The 20,270-nt window shown below is 41.1% G+C and overlaps 1 protein-coding gene across 2 annotated transcripts in view; it reads right to left on the bottom strand.

Moving 5' to 3' along the window:
- Nucleotides 1–20,270, bottom strand: part of TM4SF18 (transmembrane 4 L six family member 18) — a 53,115-nt gene that overhangs the window by 12,069 nt on the left and 20,776 nt on the right. Inside the window, exons 1-3 of one of the 2 annotated variants that reach the window (XM_049867501.1) lie at nt 12,006–12,254; nt 11,740–11,933; nt 8,170–8,259 (exon numbers count right to left, since the gene is read on the bottom strand). In XM_049867501.1, the coding sequence (XP_049723458.1) occupies nt 8,170–8,259; nt 11,740–11,916 (267 nt within the window). In that variant the 5' untranslated portion in view covers nt 11,917–11,933; nt 12,006–12,254. Of the gene's footprint in view, nt 1–8,169; nt 8,260–11,739; nt 11,934–12,005; nt 12,255–20,270 lie in introns of those variants that run through there. The other variant, XM_049867500.1, reaches the window with a different exon arrangement.

Here is a 20,270-nt window from a genome sequence, read left to right as displayed (position 1 = left end):
GATCTCATCTAATAAGGACGTCTGTACATGAGTAGAGGAAAGAAGCTTATGAAAACAGAGATGATAAGATACAACCCGGCCCTTCAGGAGCTTACAAGGGGAGTGCTGTTTAGAAGGGGCGTTCAGATCCTGGCAGAAAATGGCCCTGAATGGCAGGTCCAGCAGACTGACCTTCATCCTTCAAGGCAAGGGACTTTTCTCCAATCTTGTATTATAAAAATTTGCAAATTTATTGAAGACTTAAAAGTACAGTGCAATGGATCCCAATATACCCTTTACCTAGACTCACCCATTGTTAATATTTTGAAACATTTGCTCTGTCTCTTTAAAAAAAAAAAATACATATTTATTTATTTATACAGTTTCATTTCTGAACCATTTGAAAGTAAATTGCATGCAGACATCAAGAAATCTGTCCCTGAAAGTAGGAGGGAGCAGGAAAACTGGTAACAGAGAACCTAGGGTTTAGAAGGGAGAGTGTTGACATGTTGTGGGGTTGTTAACCAGTGTCATGCAACAATGTGTGTACCGTTTGATGAGAAACTGGTTTGTTCTATAAACCTTCGTCTAAAGTTCAATGAAAAAAAAGAAATCTTATCCCTGAACACATCAGCACTCATCTTCTAAGAATAAAGACATTCTTCTACATAACCACAATACCATTGTCATATGAAAGGAATTTAACAATAATTTAATTATGTTATCTGACATCTAACATGTAATCTGGAGTTCCTGGGTCATGCAAGCAGTTAACATGTGCTTGGCTGCTAACTAAAAGTTGGAAGGTTCAGGTCCACCCAGAGGCACCTCAGGAAGCCCTGGTGATCTACTTCCGAAAAATCAGCCGTTGAAAACCCTGTGGAGCACAGTCCTATCCTGACACACATGGAGTTGCCATGAGTTGAAGTTTACGCAATGGCAACTGGTTGGTTTAATATGTAATCTATGTATGTTTCCCCAATTATCCCCTAAATGTATTTTATAGCTGTTTTTTACTTTTTGATACAGAACCCGATGAATGTTTATACACAAGTTTATATCTCTGCACCCATTGCCGTGGAGTCGATTCTGACTCATAGAGGCCCTGTAGGACAGAGTAGAACTGCCCCATAGAGTTTCCAAGGAGCGCCTGGTGGATTCGAACTCCCGACCTTTTGGTTAGCAGCCGTAGCACTTAACCACTACGCCACCAGGGTTTCCTACATCTCTGTAGTCTCTTTTAATCTAGAATAGTCTGCCTGCCCTTTGTTTTTTCATTATATTGATTTTTTTTTCTTTTAAGAATCTTGGGCAGTTGTCTTGTAGAATGTCCTGCATTCTGGTTTTTCTGATTGTGTCTGCATGATTGGATTCCGGTTAAACATTTTGGAGAGAATACCACATTGGTGAGGAAGTCCATCATGTCAGCTTGTCCAGGTATTAGTGGTGCTAAGATTAAGGTGGTGTCCTTCATATCTCTCCACTGTAAAAGCCCACTTTCCATTTTGTAACTCGTAAATAGTCTGCGAGGTGATACTTTGAACCTGTGTCATATCCTGCCCCCTAACAACATTTCAACTGATGGACTTAGCATACATTGATGATCCTCAAGTCCACTGATCATCAGTTACTACACTGGGGCTGCAACGTGCTGTTTTTTTAAGTCTATCATTCTTTCTGAATTTATAAATTATTGTTTTCTGCACAGAAGATTTTCCATTTCACTTCTTTCTCTCCCCTCCCCCCCCCACCTGTCTTTGCATCATGTGGGCTTATGGATTTTTCTAATTCAGTGTGTTATAATCCGTAACTGTTATTGTCCTTTTAGATACCCAGATAGCCCCACATTTCGCCAGTGGGAACAGCCCATCAATTCAGCTCCTGTGCAATGTGGCATGTCCCTCTTGTTCCGTGAGCACTTCCTTGCTGTCTGTCTGTCACAAGATATCCCAGGCTCCCTTTGAACTTACCTTGCTGAGACCTAAATTAAGCTTTTTTTTCACTTAGAAACCATGTAATTGGTTTTTGAACAAGGAAGTGACATGAACGATGTGTGTTTTTTTGAAGATTGCTCTAGCAGTGGTGTGCCTACGAACCGGAAGTGAGAGAACCCAAAGGTCAGGATTCCATGTGGAGACAACCTCAAGCTGAGGTGGTAAATACACGTGCTGGAGTGAAAGAAGTGGTGAAAGAAAAGAAGGAATGGCAGAAAGAGCCATTAAGGGGGAAATGCACAGCTGGAGATGGGCTTAAAAAAAAAAAAAAACAGAATTTGGGGCCTTGGTAAAAAGGAGATAGAAATAGGGAAGACAGGAGGGAGTAGTTTGGTTTTGGAGAAAGATACATTTAGTGTTAGAAATGTTGATGCTAAGGTGAGAGTAGGCCAACTAAACAGAAATGTACAATAGTCAGCTGATGATAAATTCAAGGGCCAAGGTTGGAAAAGAGACAACAAAAAATATGTGATTACAGGATTAAAGATTAATTAAAATTAGATTTCTTTTTAAAAAACCCATTTCCTGATTACAAAAGTCATACATGGACATTATGGAAAACTGGAGAACATGTTTTAAAAAACACAACGAAGAAAGAACAGTTCTGCTCCCCTCCCACTTGATATCAATTATTTCATTGACGTTTTTACCTATCATGAAAAGCTCTCTGAAATTATATTTCTCAGGTTGATTTCAACAGAATTTTGCCTCTTCGTGGGATGAGATAAGCAGGGCTACATTATTATTATTACAGTAGATCACTGTTCAAAAAAAATAAAAATGAAAAACAAACCAGTTGCTGTCAAATGGATTCTGACTCATGGTGACCCCATGTGCTAGTTACATTTTAAAAAGAAAATTTGCCTATTCACCAGTGCCAACTTCCCAAAAGGAAGGAGGATGTTTTGAAAAAGACTACACACCTTGTTTACCAAATGTATCCTGAAGCAATTCGCTAGGAAGAGCAGTGAAGAATTTCTTCACTTGAGGAAATTGACGGAAAACCACAGTATAGTACATAAGTTTGTGTACACACACACACACATTACAATCCAATGAGTGAATACCACTGCGCAATAGAGGCAGCTTCAAGAAAAAGTTGGAAGAAGAACCTCTCTCAGTAAAAGTTTCATTTTTTTGTAAAGACATAGATTGAGAATGGAGCCTACTCAATAGGGCCGTTTCAAAAAGCAAAGGAGACAATGGATGTCAAATTTATTTGGAAAGTGTAAAGTATAGTCAAAATATCAGCTATCATTTTAAGTGTTCTTCTTTGGCCAATATTTGTTTTTCAAGGTTAACAACCCACAAAGTGTTGGGAGAAGACCAGCCCCCAAGGAGGAATAAACAGCAATGAAGAAGTGAATTTTAGGTGGCCTCAACTTCAGTTCTGGAGCTTCAGAATTTGCAAACTGGGACAGAAGCAAATGTAGCCTGCAAGATGTGTGGTATTTGGCACACACAACTTTTAAAATTGGAATTAATTGCCAACATTTTACAACAGAGAGGTTCCAAATAAAAATTTACATTTCTACTTTCTCATGAAAATTAAGCATCATTGCTGAATTTTATCATGGTAACAATTGGGAACATTTCAAGATCTATTCTGAAGTCCAACACTGTCAGTGATAGGATAATATCCATACACCTACAAGGAAGACCAGTTAATACGACTATTATTCAAATTTATGCACCAATCACTAGGGCCAAAGATGAAGAAATAGAAGATCTTTATCAGCTGCTGCAGTCTGAAATTGATCGAACATGCAATCAAGATGCATTGATAATTACGGGTGATTTTAATGCAAAAGTTGGAAACAAAGAAGAAGGATCAGTAGTTGGAAGATATGGCCTTGGTGATAGAAACAATGCTGGAGATAGAATGATAGAATTTTGCAAGACCAATGACTTCTTCATTGCAAATACCTTCTTTCACCAACATAAACGGTGACTGTACACATGGACCTCACCAAATGGAACACACAGAAATCAGATTGACTACATCTGTGGAAAGAGACGATGGAAATGCTCAATATCATCAGTCAGAGCAAGGCCAGGGGCCAAATGTGGAACAGACCATCAATTGCACATATGCAAGTTCAAGCTGAAACTGAAGAAAATCAGAGCAAGTCCACGAGAGCCAAAATATGACCCTGAGTATATCCCACCTGAATTTAGAGACCATCTGAAGAATAGATTTGACACATTGAACACTAGTGACTGAAGACCAGACGAGTTGTGGAAGGACATCATACATGAAGAAAGCAAGAGGTCATTGAAAAGACAAGAAAGAAAAAAAAGACCAAGATGGATGTCAGAGGAGACTCTGAAATTTGCTCTTGAAAGTCGAGCAGCTAAAGCAAAAGGAAGAATTGATGAAGTAAAAGAACTGAAGATTTCAAAGGGCCTCTCGAGAAGACAAAGTAAAGTATTACAATAACATGTGCAAAGAGCTGGAGATGGAAAACCAAAAGGGAAGTACACGCTCAGTGTTTCTCAAGCTGAAAGAACTGAAGAAAAAATTCAGCCTCGAGTTGCAATAGTGAAGGATTCTATGGGGAAAGTATTAAATGACTCAGGAAGCATCAAAAGAAGATGGAAGGAGTACACGGAGTCATTATACCAAAAAGAATTAGTTGACGTTCAACCATTTCAAGAGGTGGCATATGATCAGGATCTGATGATACTGAAGGAATAAGTCCAAGCTGCTCTGAAGGCATTGGCAAAAAACAAGGGTCCAGGAACTGATGGAATATCAATTGAGATGTTTCAACAAACAGATGTGGCACTGGAGGTGCTCACTCGTCTATGCCAAGAAATATGGAAGACAGCTTCCTGGCCAACTCACTGGAAGAGATCCATATTTATGCCTATTCCCAAGAAAGGTGATCCAACTGACTGTGAAAATTATAGAACGATATCATTAATATCACGCGCAAGCAAAATTTTCCTGAAGATCATTCAAAAACGGCTGCAGCAGTATACCAACAGGGAACTGCCAGAAATTCAGGCCGGTTTCAGAAGAGGGCGTGGAACCGGGGATATCATTGCTGATGTCAGATGGATCCTGGCTGAAAGCAGGGAATACCTGAAGGATGTTTACCTGTGTTTTATTGACTATGCAAAGGCATTCGACTGTGGATCATAACAAATTATGGATAACACTGCGAAGAACGGGAATTCCAGAACACTTAATTGTGTCCATGAGGAACCTTTACCTAGATCAAGAGGCAGTTGTTCGGATAGAACAAGGGGATACTGATTGGTTTAAAGTCAGGAAAGGTGTGCATCAGAGTTGTATTCTTTCACCATACCTATTCAATCTGTATGCTGAGCAAATAATCTGAGAAGCTGGACTATATGAAGAAGAACGGGGCATCAGGATTGGAGGAAGACTCATTAACAACCTGCGTTATGCAGATGACACAACCTTGCTTGGTGAAAGTGAAGAGGACTTGAAGCATTTACTAATGAAGATCAAAGACCACAGCCTTCAGTATGGACTGCACCTCAACATAAAGAAAACAAAAACCCTAACAACTGGACCAATGAGCAACATCATGATAAATAGTGGAAAGATTGAAATTGTCAAGGATTTCATTTTACTTGGAACTACAATCAACAACCATGGAAGCAGTAGTCAGGAAATCAAAAGACGCATTGCATTGGGCAAATCTGTTGCAAAGGACCTCTTTATAGTGTTGAAAAGCAAAGATGTCACCTTCAAGACTAAGGTGTGCCTGACCCAAGCCATGGTATTTTCAATCTCATCACATGCATGTGAAAGCTGAACAACGAATAAGGAAGACCGAAGAAGAATTGACACATTTGACTTGTGGTGTTGGCGAAGAATATTGAATATACCATTGACTGCCAAAAGAACGAACAAATCTGTCTTAGAAGAAGTACAACCAGAATGCTCCTTAGAGGAAAGGATGGCAAGACTGTGTCGTACATACTTTGGACATGTTGTCAGGAGGGATCAGTCCCTGGAGAAGGACATCATGCTTGGCAGAGTACAGGGTCAGCAGAAAAGAGGAAGACCTTCAATGAGATGGATTGACAAGGTGGCTGCAACAATGAGCTCATGCATAACAACTATTGTAAGGGTGGCTCAGGACCGGGCAGTGTTTCCTTCTGTTGTGCATAGGGTCGCTAAGAGTAGGAACCAACTCGACTGCACCTAACAACAACAACAACAACAACAATTGGCTGGGCCTCAGGACTAACTTCCTTCCCTCCTTAAAAGGAAAATTTGCTCTAATATCTAACAGGGTCAGTTTCATTTGAATGTATTTGGCTCCTGGGGCATCTGTGCTGGGTTCCCTATTCTAGAGCCTACCTTGGAAAAGCCAAGCAAGGAATCCAGCTCATCTCTTTCCCTTCCTCCTGCTCCTCTCATTCAGATGTCAGTCTCGGTCAATGCTGATTATAAATAAGACCCAGTTCAGGCTCTAGACTTTTTCTAGCATACATCTGAGCTGAAGATGCTAATAGTGAGTTAAAGCAAGTTGAACACATTTATTTTTATTTTACACTTGTAATGGCACACACATTTGTTTTCCAGGAATTCCCCCAAGTATCATAGCTTGTCTGTGTACCTGGATCCTTTGCTTCACCTAGGCAATTTTGAAAGCTTTTCCATAACTATAAGATCAGCAGCTATAGAAGGATGTGTGAGTTAGTAGGTTAAGAAAACACACACACACACACACACACACAGTGTATAGTTTAATTCTTCTGCACCAGGGTTGCTGTGCTAAGTTAAGCAACTGATTTAATTTTCCAAAGGCAACTATCAAAGAAAGCTGGCCATATCATCTTGGCTAAACGTTAAAACCATCTGGGGAGGTTTAAAACATATCTATACCTAGGTTACTCATAGTGACCCTATAGGACAGAGTACAACTCCCCCCACAGAGTTTCCAAGGAGCGCCTGGTGGATTCCAAGGAGCGCCTGGTGGATTCCAACTGCTGACCTTTTGATTAGCAGCCGTAGCTCTTAACCACTACGTCACCAGGGACAGCAGTGGGTTTGTTTTTTTTTTTTTGGTTGCACCTCAGACCAATCAAATCAGGGACTCTGGAGATGGGACCTAGTCATCACTGGTTTTTCAAGCTTCCCGGGAGATTGCAGTGTGCAGCCAAGGTTTGGACCCACTGCTGTAAAGAACACCTGCCAGGCCTCCCAGGAAAGCTCCTCTTAGTTAGTCACATGTCTTCTCTGAGCCACAGGTGCCTCATCTGTATATAGGAGTCACAATGACCTAATTCACTCAGTAAATGTGAAAGAGCTCTAAAAAAAGTACTATGCAAACGTCAGAAACTATGACAGTGAGGAGGAGGAGAAGGAGAAGGAAGATGGCAGAAACGTAGGGACCCCCTGGTTGCCTGTTGAGCACAGGCTGAGGAGGATTGGCTGTGTTATTCTCCCTTGATTCTATTTTAACTTTGTAAAATTTCAATTTAAAAAATGCACACTCTTTACACACAAAAACATGGCTAAATCTAAAAATCATTATGCTGAAAGATGTTGCATAAGAAAGGCAAATACTGTGGGATTCCATTTATATAAAATGCTAACTAATTTGTGATGACAAAAAAAAAATCGATCAAAGGTTTATCTTTGGGGGCGATGGAAATGTTCTGTATCTTGATTGCGACGGTCATTTCATGGGTGAATTCAACTGTCAAAACTCATGGAATCGTACACTTTCCATGTTTGTCATTTATTGTGGGTGAATTGCTACTCAATGACACTGATGAGGTAAAAAATATTTTCCACAGCAACCCAGCTAGGAAAAACCAAACTCACTGCCATCGAGCCTGTTGGGTTTCCAAGGCTGTAATCTTTATAGGAGCAGACTGCCACATCTTTCTCCTGCAGAACGGCTGGTGGATTTGAACTGAGACCTTTCGATTAGCAGCAGAGTACAGCACCACCAGGTAGGAAAAGGTAGTATTATTTCCTAATTCTATGTGTCTTTAAGTCCTGAATTTCTGAAAAAACATCAGCAGAGCAAAGGTGGAGGAAAGGCTGTAAGCAAAATGGAAGACGATCTTTGGAGTCAATTCTTGGGCTCTGCACTGATAGGTCACTGAGAGAATATGATGTTGTCAATATTTTAGTGTTTCTGAGTGAGAGGAAAGAAAGTTGAAGCCCACTCTTCCATGCTCAAAAAAGTGCTGCTCTTACCATGTACTTTTTGCTGCAGTTTTCACTCTGGCAACATTTAGGGTTGTTTTCATTCTCCAGTACAAGAAGGACTGCTGCTACTATAAGCATCTACAGGGAGAAGCGATAAAACGTCAGAAAAAGAATGCTAGTTTACATTCACGTTCATAGTGAGACAGCGATTCCAAAAATCGACTCTGGGGTCATGTAGACCTCAGTTCGAATCCCAGATCTCCCACTTTCTAGTTATGTGAGCTTGAGAATCCTTCCCTTTCAAATAACTTTGAGTATTCCCTCATTAGGTTGTTACAAAGTAATACATGTAAAATTTTGAGCACAGCACTCAGGTGATAGTAAGTGATGGATAAATGTTAGCTATTATTGTCATACGTTTACCAATTGGAGCCCTGGTGGTGCAATGGTTAAGAGCTCGACTGCTAACCCAAAGTTCAGCAGTTCAATTCCACCAGCTATCGGGCGGTTCTACTCTGTCTTACGGGTTTGCTATGATTTGGAATCGACTCAATTGCAATAGATTTTTGGTTTACCAATTACCAAAAGCTAAGGATTAAAAAAGGAGGAGTAAATGGTATGAGGAAACCCTGGTGGCGTAGTGATTAAGAGCTACGGCTGCTAACCAAAAGGTCGGCAGTTCAAATCCACCAGGCGCTCCTTGTCAACTCTATGGGGCAGTTCTACTCTGTTCTATACTGTTGCTATAAGTAGGAATCAACTGGATGGCAATGGGGTAAATGGTATGAACATGGAAAAATCATCCTAGATAGCAAAATCGCATTTCTCCCTAGCTCCATTCTGGAAGACCTGGTTAATATGAAAGTCACCCCCAGTAACTAGGTTCCGTTGAGTTGATTCCGACTCATGGCAGCCCCACGAGCGTCAGAGAAGAACTGTACTCCATAGGGTTTTTAGTGGCTGATTTTTGGAAAGTAGAATGCCAGGCCTTTCTTCTGAGCAGCTCTGGGTAGACTCGAACCTCCAACTTTTCAGTTAGCAGCTGAGTGCCTTAGCCATTTGCAACACCAAGGGAGTCCAAATCTGAAACTACATCTCTTAATTCAACGTAAAGCAAATTCAATTTCCCTACATGCTGAAATCACCTGAGGTCCAAATTTTCCATTGTGTTTTATCTGTAAGCCAGCAGATTGGAAGAAGTCAATGCTTTCTACTTACCTTTCTTGGTAATTTAGGCAAAGGGGTCAAGTTCTGGAAAGAACATAGATATCTTTACTATTGTAATTCCCAATTTGAGCCAATATGGAGTTGCTTTTAGCATATTCTCCGTCTATTTTTTTTTTTACCCTTTACTCTCTCTTTTCAGTACTGAATTCCTAAGCTGAGTTCACTGTTATTTTAATGTTCGTAACCAACCTTTCCAGTTTCCACATTCCTTCAGACTTCGTTTATTTATCTACCCATTTAATTATTTATTTTCCTCTACTTTCTCCTAAAAGGGTTTGAAGCAGTTACAACAATATTTTTTCCAAGAACTGGATAATAAAAAACAGAGAATAGTTTCTTTTTCCAGTGTTAAATTTTTTCGTGGAATTTAAGCTATTCCCACTGCTGTCGAGTCGATTCTGACTCATAGCGACCCTATAGGACAGAGTAGAACTGCCCGATAGAGTTTCCAAGGAGCACCTGGCAGATTCGAACTGCCGACCTCTGGGTTAACAGCCGTAGCACTTAACCACTATGCCACCAGGGTTTCCAATTTAAGCTGAAGGGTCCCATATTCCTTTCAACGCCATTAATTATCACAAGTTTTAATAAATTCTGGTTTAACCTTACTTAGGACTTGCAAGTCTTCCATTTATTACAATTACATATTGAGGGAAATGATGAAGAGATATGGCTGAAGTACAATAAAAAACTTCATTGCAGTGTTGGTAGAAATCGAGATTTACAGTCTTGGAAACCCTCTGTGTTCACTCTGAGTGTGAATCAACTCAAGGGCAGTGGGTCTGGTTTTTTTGAGGGGAGAATTAGGCCTATACCCTGGAGTCCTGCTGTTGGAGCATCACCTGTGTTGTAGGAGAAACGACCTTTTGTTTTGTTGTATTTTAAAACATAATTGTAATAAAAGAACTCAAGACGGGTGGAGGAAAATGACCCGTCATTCCACCACCCTGACACATTTTTACATATTTACTTTCAGAGTTTTCCCACAGAAGTATGTTTTTACAATATTGCGATCATAATTTACCCACCGTTTTGTTGTAGCTTTTTTTTTTTCACTTAACAGGAAATAATATACATTTTCCACGTTATTACAGTTTCGTGATTACAATTTTCATCACGGCATGAAGTGAATGTGCCACACTGATTGGGCCATTTCTCTGCTAGACCGCTTCTTCTAGTTATTTACTATTATAAACAACTGCTGTGACAAATATCTGTGTATACAGCTTTTGCTTTGTTTTGGATCTATTTCCTTAGAATGAAGTGTGATATTTAGGATTACCAAGTCAAAGCACATAAGAGTCTTCATGGATCTCTACAGAGCACACGAAGCTTTTCTCCAATAAATAAATATTTATTTATAGTGTTGCCAACATGAGTTACTACCTATGACATAGCAACTTCAATAACGTGGGGTAGCAACATTTTAAAGTTTACTAATTTAACAGGCAAAAAACAGTCAGTAAAAGAAAACTGCTCTACAACATAAAAAAAACACTCAAATATTCCACCCATAGAGATGTAGCGGTAGATTATAAAGAATTTTCTTCTACATTGTCGGTGCGATTGTAAGCTTCCAGTGTACGACGTATTGTTTTTAGGAATGATATGATCAGGATAAGTGTCTTTTCCTGAGTTGCCAATGTGATTTACTATCAGTTTATTTTTAAAGAGCACAAATTCATCCCAAAGCATCTGTAGCTTCTTACTTACGGATAATTTGATTTAGTTTTCAAAACCCCCCTTGTTATGTAGGACCATTTACTGAAGATGCCGTTCATCTTTCAAAGCGTATTTACTTTCACAACAGTTACTGGCCCTGCCCTAAGCAGTTCACATATGATTTTATTTCATTCCCACAATCACCCTGCAAGGGAAATATCACTATCTACATTTTTCAAATGAGGAAACCCGAGGCTCAGAGATAATGAGCCACTGGCTAAAGTTCTCAGAGCATAAAGGACCAAGGTTAGACTTAAATGCAGGTTTGTCTGAAGGTTCCAGTCTGTGTTTTTTCCACACCACCCTGGCCAGCCCCCAAGCTAGAAAAATGATGAGTACAGGCAGAAAGTCTGTTCTGGAAAAAAGCAGTGCCACTGGAGATCAAAAAAAAAAATTCACAATCAAAATTAATAAAAAAAAGGAGATATACCATTTCTACACTCCACTGTCCAAGAAGTTTTCATCAGGACTCATTTCCTGCACGGCTTAACTGAAAACAAAGCTACTCCTCAAGTTCTAATGAACTCTCGTCCCACCCACCCTCCCTCCAAATCCCGAACCCAGGATTAGTAGAATGACTTTTTCATTATAGATCATTTTTACCAGGAACAAGGCAATTCCTAGTAAAAGCCCCCATATACGATCCCAAATCTCCCAAGTCACACTCACCATGACACCTGAGAAACAGATTCCTTCAAAGAACCACACGTAGTTGGTGAGTTTATGGCTGGATGCATAGGAAGCTTGCCCATTTGGGAAATACAATAATATATTAACAATTATGCTCCAAAGTGCAAGCAGGATCAGCAGACCACTTAAGTAGCCTCCACACTTCCGAGACCCCATTTTGCCCTGCTGAGAACCTGTAGGAATGTTCAAGAGTGTAGAATTACATAGAGCCTCTTTTTCTTTTTTTTTTTCTTTTCCTTTCCTACCTGTCTTTTTTTCCTTAAGATTATCTGCCACTTTCTGGGTCACAGCCCTTCACTTCATATTCATGAGGAGCTTGAGAGCTCACTATAAGCGCAGCTGGACAATCTCGGTCTGAAATAGTGGTTTACTGTTTGGAGAACAATAGACAACGATCAACGGCTGAAGAGCTGAGCTGGTATGCATCCTGTGCCAAAGGAATGCAGTGTTTTTCACTGCTTTTTAAAATAAGTCATTTTCCTCTGGATTAGAGCACTAAAGACTCAACCCTGAGCGTGTTTTAAGAAGGAAGTTGCAACAGGAAGGGATAGAATTGAGTTCGGCACATTTTATCCAACAACAGCGGACGGAACTCTTGAAAGCTATCACGGTTGAGGGGGGAGGGAGGTGGTTGTAGTAGAGCATGGTATGTTTATGAAAAGATCCTGACTTTACACCACTTTACAGAGCTACCTCTAAGCATTTATTGAAGCTGCAGGGACCCAAAAAGGACAAAGACAGAGACAGGTGAGTGAGGAAAACAAGACTTCACAGCTGGTGGGTTTATTGTTACAAGATCCGCCTGTAAGTGCTTTCCTTCCAAGAGTTTGCATTTGCCATCTCTTTCAAGGATCCCTGGTGATGAAGTCGTTAAGAGCTCAGGCTGCTAACCAAAAGATCGGCAGTTCAAATTCACCAGGTGCTCCTTGGAACCCCTCTGGGGCATCTCCACTGTGTCGTGTAGGGTCACTAGGAGCCAGAAATGACTCGATGGCACACAACAACATCTCTTTAAGACTCACTACCTCCCTGAAAAATAATAACAGGGGTGAATTCCTATCTATCTCGCTGTTACGGAAAAGGAAGTAAGTGAAGTTGAGTAATTTGATTAAGACTTTCTGAGTCATGAGTTTGCAACAGGGATTTAAGAATTCTCCTTTCCAAATTATAGCTCTAAATTTAAGGAGTCACAGATTCCCTCTAATTATGACGACATGACATAAGGCGAGGGCGACAGGAAGGAGTCTTGGGACTAACATGTGAAAGATGAAATAGAAAGCAGAAGTTAAGGGGAGCTCAAGGTTTTAAACCCCAGCCCCACCCCTTTCCGCTGTTACCCCCTTGACCCTGATGGACTCTTGACCAATTACTTAACTTTCTGAAGCCTCAACCTCCTCAGCTATGAAATGGAGATATAAATAGTTCCCGCCCCAGAATGACAATGTAAGGATAAAACAAGATTATGTGCGCAAAGTGTGCCAGAGGCATACAGAGAGGCAGCGATATATGAGACACCATTAATAATAAAAAGCGCAGTTACAAAAACAAAATAGAACAGACAGCAGAAGTAGCCAAGTCTGCTTCTTTACTCCTGTCTGTACCCCAAACCCAACCCTGTATCATGAACTCTTAAACTGATCCCAGAAGTATTTACATGTGGAAGTGTTAATATGATATAACATATATATTTTTATTTTAGGAGAATACAAATTTATTTTTCTATAAATACTTTTAAATTATGTTACAAAAATACTCTTTAAAAAAAAATAAAATAGTTGGAACCACTTTTGGATGAAAACAAGACAAACCTAGAAACTAGCAGTCTTATTACTTAAAAAACAAAAAAACCCTAATGGGATTCAAAGAGGTTTCGTGGCACCCCCTGGTGGATGTGGTTGTTTTTTTTTATTTTTCTGTAGTGTTTTTGATCAAAGTGCATCAACAAAACCTGGGCATTAGATATTTTTCCCAGTGACACAGAAACAGCCTAAAATCGTACCTACTAGAGCCCATGGAATGATTGGGGAGAGCAATACCATTTTTAGTCAAATATTCGTTGAACATCTCCTGTGTGCCAGGTACTGTCCTAAGAGTGGGGAGAGATCAGTGAACAAGACTGTTCAAAACCCCTGCCTTCATGGAGCTCGCATTCTACTATAGGGGAGAAAAATAACAAATAAATATCTAAGTAAAACAGCATATCAGGTGGTGATAAAAAAAAAATTTGTGGCTAAAACACCACAGGATGGGCGTAGGGATGTGATTTCAAACAAGGTGGTCAGGGAAGACCTTACTGAGAGGCAACATTGGAGCGAAGATCTGAAGGAGGTGGAGGGTGTGAGCCACACAAAGAACTTGGGGACAAGTGTTCCAGGTAGAGAGAACGGTAGATGTGCCAAAGTGACCCACAGCAATGAGGCCATTGTGGCTGGAGCCAAGGAAGAAGGTGAAGAGTAGTAATGTTCAAGATGAGTTTTGAGCAGAAAAATGACTTGATATTTTAAGTCTGCTTGTGTTATGAAATGGTTGTAAGGGGTAAAAAAAAAAAAAAAAAAGGAGATAAATTCTGAAGCTATTTCAATAATTCAAGTAAAAGGTCATTATGAGTTCTGATGAGTTCTGGAGCCATTTCAGTAATCCAGCTAAGAGATGATGGTGGCTCAGACAATAATAGCAGCAGCAGAGATGATGAGAAGAGGCTGGATTCTGGAGGTATTTTGAAGGTAGGATTTGGTGACTGATGGTGGTGGAGATGTTAAAGAAGAGGCAAGGATGACTACATGGGTTGGGGCCTAAACAACTGGAAGGATGGAGCTGTCATTACCTGAAATGGGCAAGACAGCAGGATGAGCAGATTTGGGAAGGGGAAGATTGGGTGGTCAGTTTGGGACATGCGAAGTGCTTAAGAGCTCAGCTGCTAACCAAAAGGCAGGCAGTTCGGATCCACCAGTCGCTCCTATAGAGTCGCTGTGAGTTGGAATTGACTCAACAGCAACGGGTTTTGTTTTGTTTTTGGGTATTAGAAATCTGAGTGGAGATGCCAGTAAGGTAGTTGGGTATACAAATTTGAAGTTCATGGAAGAGGTCTGGGATGGAGTATAAATATGAGAGCTATCAGTGAAAACTGATGAAGATCAAAGAGTCAGTATGGATTACACCTCAACATAAAGAAAACAAAAATCCTCACAACTGGACCAATAAACCACATCATGATAAATGGAGAAAAGATGGGAGCTGTCAAGGATTTCATTTTACTTGGATCCACAATCAACACCCATGGAAGCAGCAGTCGAGAAATCAAAAGATGCATTGTATTGGGCAAAGCTGTTGCAAAGCACCTCTTTAAAGTGTTGAAAAACAAAGATGTCACCTTCAAGACTAAGGTGTGCCTGACCCAAGCCATGGTATTTTCAATCACATCATATGCATGTGAAAGCTGGACAGTGAATACGGAAGACCAAAGAAGAATTGACACCTTTGAATTGTGGTGTTGGCGAAGAACATTGGATATACCATGGACTGCCAAAAGAACAAACAAATCTGCCTTGGAAGAAATACAACCAGAATGCTCCTTAGAAGCAAGAATAGAGAGACTGCGTCTTACATACTTTGGAGATGTTGCCTGGAGGAATCAGTCCCTGGAGAAGGACATCATGGTTGGTAAAGTACAGGGTCAGCGGAAAAGAAGAAGACCCTCAACGAGATGGATTGACACAGTGGCTGCAACAATGGGCTCAAGCATAACAACAATTGTAAGGATGGTGCAGGACCTGGAGGTGGTTATCAGGAACTTCTGATTGCTTCTTTTTTTCCCAGTGAAACAGGAAGCAAGGTTACCAGCTGAAAATGAGAATAGGGAAAGGATATTGGGGGTTTAGAGACAGGAGAAGATATGAAACAACTGCCTAGGAAAGTAATGGAACTTACATTACCAAGGGAAATGTGGCGGAAGCGCTTGTGGTTCAGTAGTAGAATCTCGGCTTCCATAAGGGAGATCCAAGTTTGATTCCCAGCAAATTTACTTTGTACGCAACCACCAAACGTCTATCGGTAGATCTTGCTCTGATGCTGAACAGGCTTCAGCAGAGCTTCCAGACTAAGACAGACTAGGAAGAAAGGTCTGGCAATCTACTTTTCAGCCAATGAAAACCCTATGGATCACAAAGGTCCAACTTGCAACTAATCATGGGAATGGCACAGACTAGAGGAGAGTTTTGTTCTGTTGTGCATGGGGTTGCCAAGAGTCAGGGGCTGACTCAATAGTAGTTAACAACAACAGGAAGATGTGGCAGAATGGCTTGCAGACAGTAGGCCAGTTTGATTCTCTGATCTTGAATTTATAGTGAGACTAGACAGCATGATGGGTGATCTTCCTTAGTGAAGCTCAGCTGCCTAGGTGTGGGCACAGAGTAGTAAGAAAACTGGAGTGAACCAGGACTGAGACTTTGCCAGGCAAGCACCATCAGGATAGAGATGGACAAAGGAATCAAGAGTATGTGCAAGAAAGTGGTTATAATGATGGACTGTGGAATTGAAGCTGAGTAAGAGGGAAGGGTGCCCTGATGGTACAGTGGTTAAAAGCTACAGCGAGCTACGGCTGCCAAACAAAAGGTCGGCCGTTTGAATCCAGCAGCCCCTCCTTGGAAGCTCTATGGGACAGTTCTACTCCATCCCACAGAGTCACTATGAGTCAGAATCTACTCGATAGCAACGGGGTTTTTTCATTTGTTTGTTTTTGTTTAAGTGGGAAGTGGCACAGTGGCTAAGAGCTACGGCTGCTAACCAAAAAGTCAGCAGGTTGAATCCACCAGCTGCTCCTTGGAAACCCTAAGGGGCAGTTCTCCTCTGTCTTATAGGGTTGCTTTGAGTCAGAATTAACTTCACGGCAAAGGGTTTGGTTTTTTTTGGGAAGAGGGAATTGAGGGCATGAGGGAGTGCAAAGAACAGTAAAAAGGGGTCCCAGTGTGGCTGCAGAATTATTGGTTTTGGGTAGCAAAAGGCAGAAGCTGGAAAAATAGGAAGTAGTGATTCAGTGACTGAGGGAGATGCTAGAATTTGAGATTATGGAGATGTTTCAGGAACTGGCCAACACAAGATGTAGGGGTTATGAGTGGCCATGTGAGGTAGATAGACGTCTGGAGAAAGGAACTGAGAGGAAAGGGCATTGTAATGATCATTTCCAATGATATTAAGACCAACAGCAATTATGACAATGATAGTTTTCCAGAGAATGACAGTGAGCGGGAATGAGAGGAGGTGACCCTGAGGGAAGGAGACCTAGTGGTGCAATAGTTAAGCACTTGGGTGCTAACTGAAAGGTCTACCCAATGACGTCATGGAAGAAAATAAAGATTACAGTCTAGGAAACCCTATGGGGCAGTCCTACAGGGCCCCTATGAGTCAGAATCAACTCAAGGACACTCAACAGCAACCCTGAGGGAGAGTGACATGAGGGTGGGAGATGACTGCCATAGCCCCAATGCTAGAAGAGTTAAGCTGCTAACCAAAAGTTTGGCAGTTCAAATCAACCAACCACTCCTTGGAAACCCTATGAGGCAGTTCTATTCTGTCCTATAAGGTTGTTATGAGTAGGAATCGACTAGAAAGCAGTGCACTTGGTTTTTGGTTTTGGGTTACCTGTTAGTCAACCGCTCCCTCCTATCAACTGACATTTTAGCAGAGCAGTTTAAATAAATGAAAATGTTTGATTTGGCTTTCAGTTTACCTCACCTTGAAACCTCCTCTCATGGAAGTTCTAACAGGCACTGAAATGAGGAGTGAGAGTGGAGAAAGGAGGGAGAAAAAGGTAATCGCTGAAGAGGATAATTGGCCACCAAGAAACCCAGAAGCTGTTGCATTTTATCATACATATTTGTAGGGTATTTAAAAGGCTTTAACTTAGTTGAGGAGCCCTGGTGGCATAGTGGTTAAGAGCTTGGCTGCTAGCCAAAAGGCTGGCGGTTCAAACTTACCAGCTGTTCTTTGGAAACCCTATGGGGCAGTTCTACTCTGTCCTATAGGGTTGCTATGAGTCAGAATCGACTCAATGCCACCTAACAACAACAGCAACTTAGATGAGCTTCCAGAAAAGTTTTTATTGCCAATATTTTGATTTGTGAGCGGAGTGACTAAGAATATGTTTTGTTAAAATATAGGGAGAGTGGAATCATTGACTGCTTGTAAAGATGCTGTGACTCAAAGTCAGTGAGGTGAGCTGTCACTCCCAGTTAGGACCTGCTGCTCCCTCTGAATAATCTTGATCAGCGGGCATCTACTAAGTGTCTTCTACGTGCCAGGCACTGTGCTAGCAGCTCTCACATACATTAAACTCCCCCAAAACAAAAAAACGAATTCTCATAACAACCCTAAGGTGAAGGAATTATTAATCTCATTTTGCATGTGAAAAAGAAATCAATCTAAGAAAAAATTTAAAAACTTTTCCAGGAACTAAGCCTTAAACTCAAATCTTTTCCACTCCAAATATATATAGAAATACCAAAAATAAAAACCAAACCCATCGCTGTCAAGTTGATTCTGACTCATAGCGACCCTCTAGGACAGAGTAGAACTGCTCCATAAGGTTTCCAAGGAGTGGCTGGGGGGTTTGAACTGCTGACCTTTTGGTTAGCAGCCGTAGCTCTTAACCACTACGCCATCAGGGTTTCCATATATGTATTTATATTTAATGTTCCACCTGTAGGGTTTACCCTTGCCCAGTAAATTTCTATGCATTAGTTCCTTCTTATTCATTGCAAATAGGTTTCAAATTTAGAGATTCTGATTCCTTGATAGTGGCTGCCTGCACAGTGGCTATTTGGAAGCCATATTGGTTTCAGTGGGAAATACAGGGTAGGTAGATCGGTGATGCCTGCCATGGGGATGGGCTCAAGGAAGGGCAACACACATGGTATTCCCAATCTTGGTGAATCACAAAGAGGTGTCTCTACCAATGGCTCCGTGTCACAGATAGTTATGGAGACTCAGGGTTGGGGGTGCAGAAACAATTGTCACTTGACAGGCTGGTCAGTACGAGTAACATAAGCAAATACAGATGATATGACTGGCTAGAACACTTGATAAAATTGTGAAAAGAGGAGCTAAGCAATGTCTTAGGTGTTTGGTTCTTCCATCAGTAGAAACATCTAATGAAGTCTAATTAAGTTACGAAGAAGTGTTTCCTAATTCCATTCCTAAGAAAATTCTTTTTTAACCTGTCTGGGGAGGGGGTGGGTGTGGTATACTCATAAATAACATTCTTGAAGCCATTTGCCTGCAGAAACTCCCAAGTCTCTTGCCAAGGAATTCTTACTGTATCAGGGTTTTCTTGCCGGTCCTCCCTTCCCCGGGAAGAGTCACTGGGCTCCTGTGCTTATTGGCTGTTTAATGGCCTTGGCTTCCTGTTCTCCAGAGCAGAGCTGAGGAAATCCGCAGGATGCCTGCTACCAGGGAACGTAGTGACTCAAGAGGAAACACTCCACCTAAAATAGTGCTGGCATGCAGTCTCTGAGTCAGTTTGGAATCAGGGTTATTGTATGACCCTGGACTTAACCCCGCAGGTGATGGGAAGTAGAGAAGAAGGAAGTATCTGAAAGAACTTTATCAAAATGAACAGTTTGCAAGGAAGACAAAAGTGAACAGCAGAAAAAGCTAGTGTGCAGAGAGAAATTTCACCCTGGAGATCAAAGTAGAGGAATTCTGAATTCCTTCGTTGACCGTAGGCATAAAGTTTTGGCCTTGGCCCAATTTAGGGACCCGCTGAGAGTGAATATTTTCTTAAAAACGTACTAGGAAAGCAACAGAACAGCTGTGTAAATAGAACTGGACTGTTTGCATGTGGTATCCTTGATTTTTGTGTTTATAACTCTTTCTCTAGAATAATCTAGCCCACAATGTTAGTGGCATGCTGAGGTTTAGAAACTCTGCTAGCCTCTGGGTTTATCCCCAACTAGGGTAAACATCTCCTGGCATTTTGCCCATTGAGGGCGAAGAAGGAGTGTATAATTCCTCTTCAAATTTCCCTGAGCAACGTTCTGCATTTGGAATGTCCTCTCAGATCCTTGTCTTGCCTGCCCTTTATCCCCGTCCACCTGGCTCCTGGCCCTCCAGAGCCCATTTATTTATTCACTCTCTTCACAGTGAGAGAGCCTGAGGCACTGTGTTCAGTAATTTACTCTATAGGCATGTATTAAGCATCTAACACTTAACAGGGAGACTACTGAAGTGCGGAAGACTCATTCCCTGCTCTCAAGATGTTCAGAGTTTACTTGGGGACCTGTTGTTGTTGGTAGGTGCCATCCAGTTGATTCCAACTCACAATGACCCCTTGTGACAGAATAGAACTGCAACATAGGGTTCTCTAGACTATAATTTTTAGGGGCTGTGGAAAAGGTAAATAAAAAGTTTTGTAATACAAACCGTCCAATTTCAAATGGGTTTAAGCACAGGCTTCTTGAAAGCACAGAAGAGCAGCAACCTTAAATGGAGTGGGGATTTAAGGGTGATGTCTTGGA

This window comes from Elephas maximus, chromosome 23, assembly GCF_024166365.1.
Source record: "Elephas maximus indicus isolate mEleMax1 chromosome 23, mEleMax1 primary haplotype, whole genome shotgun sequence".
NCBI classification, from domain to species: Eukaryota; Metazoa; Chordata; class Mammalia; order Proboscidea; family Elephantidae; genus Elephas; species Elephas maximus.
This window is presented reverse-complemented; position numbering and strand designations above follow the sequence as displayed.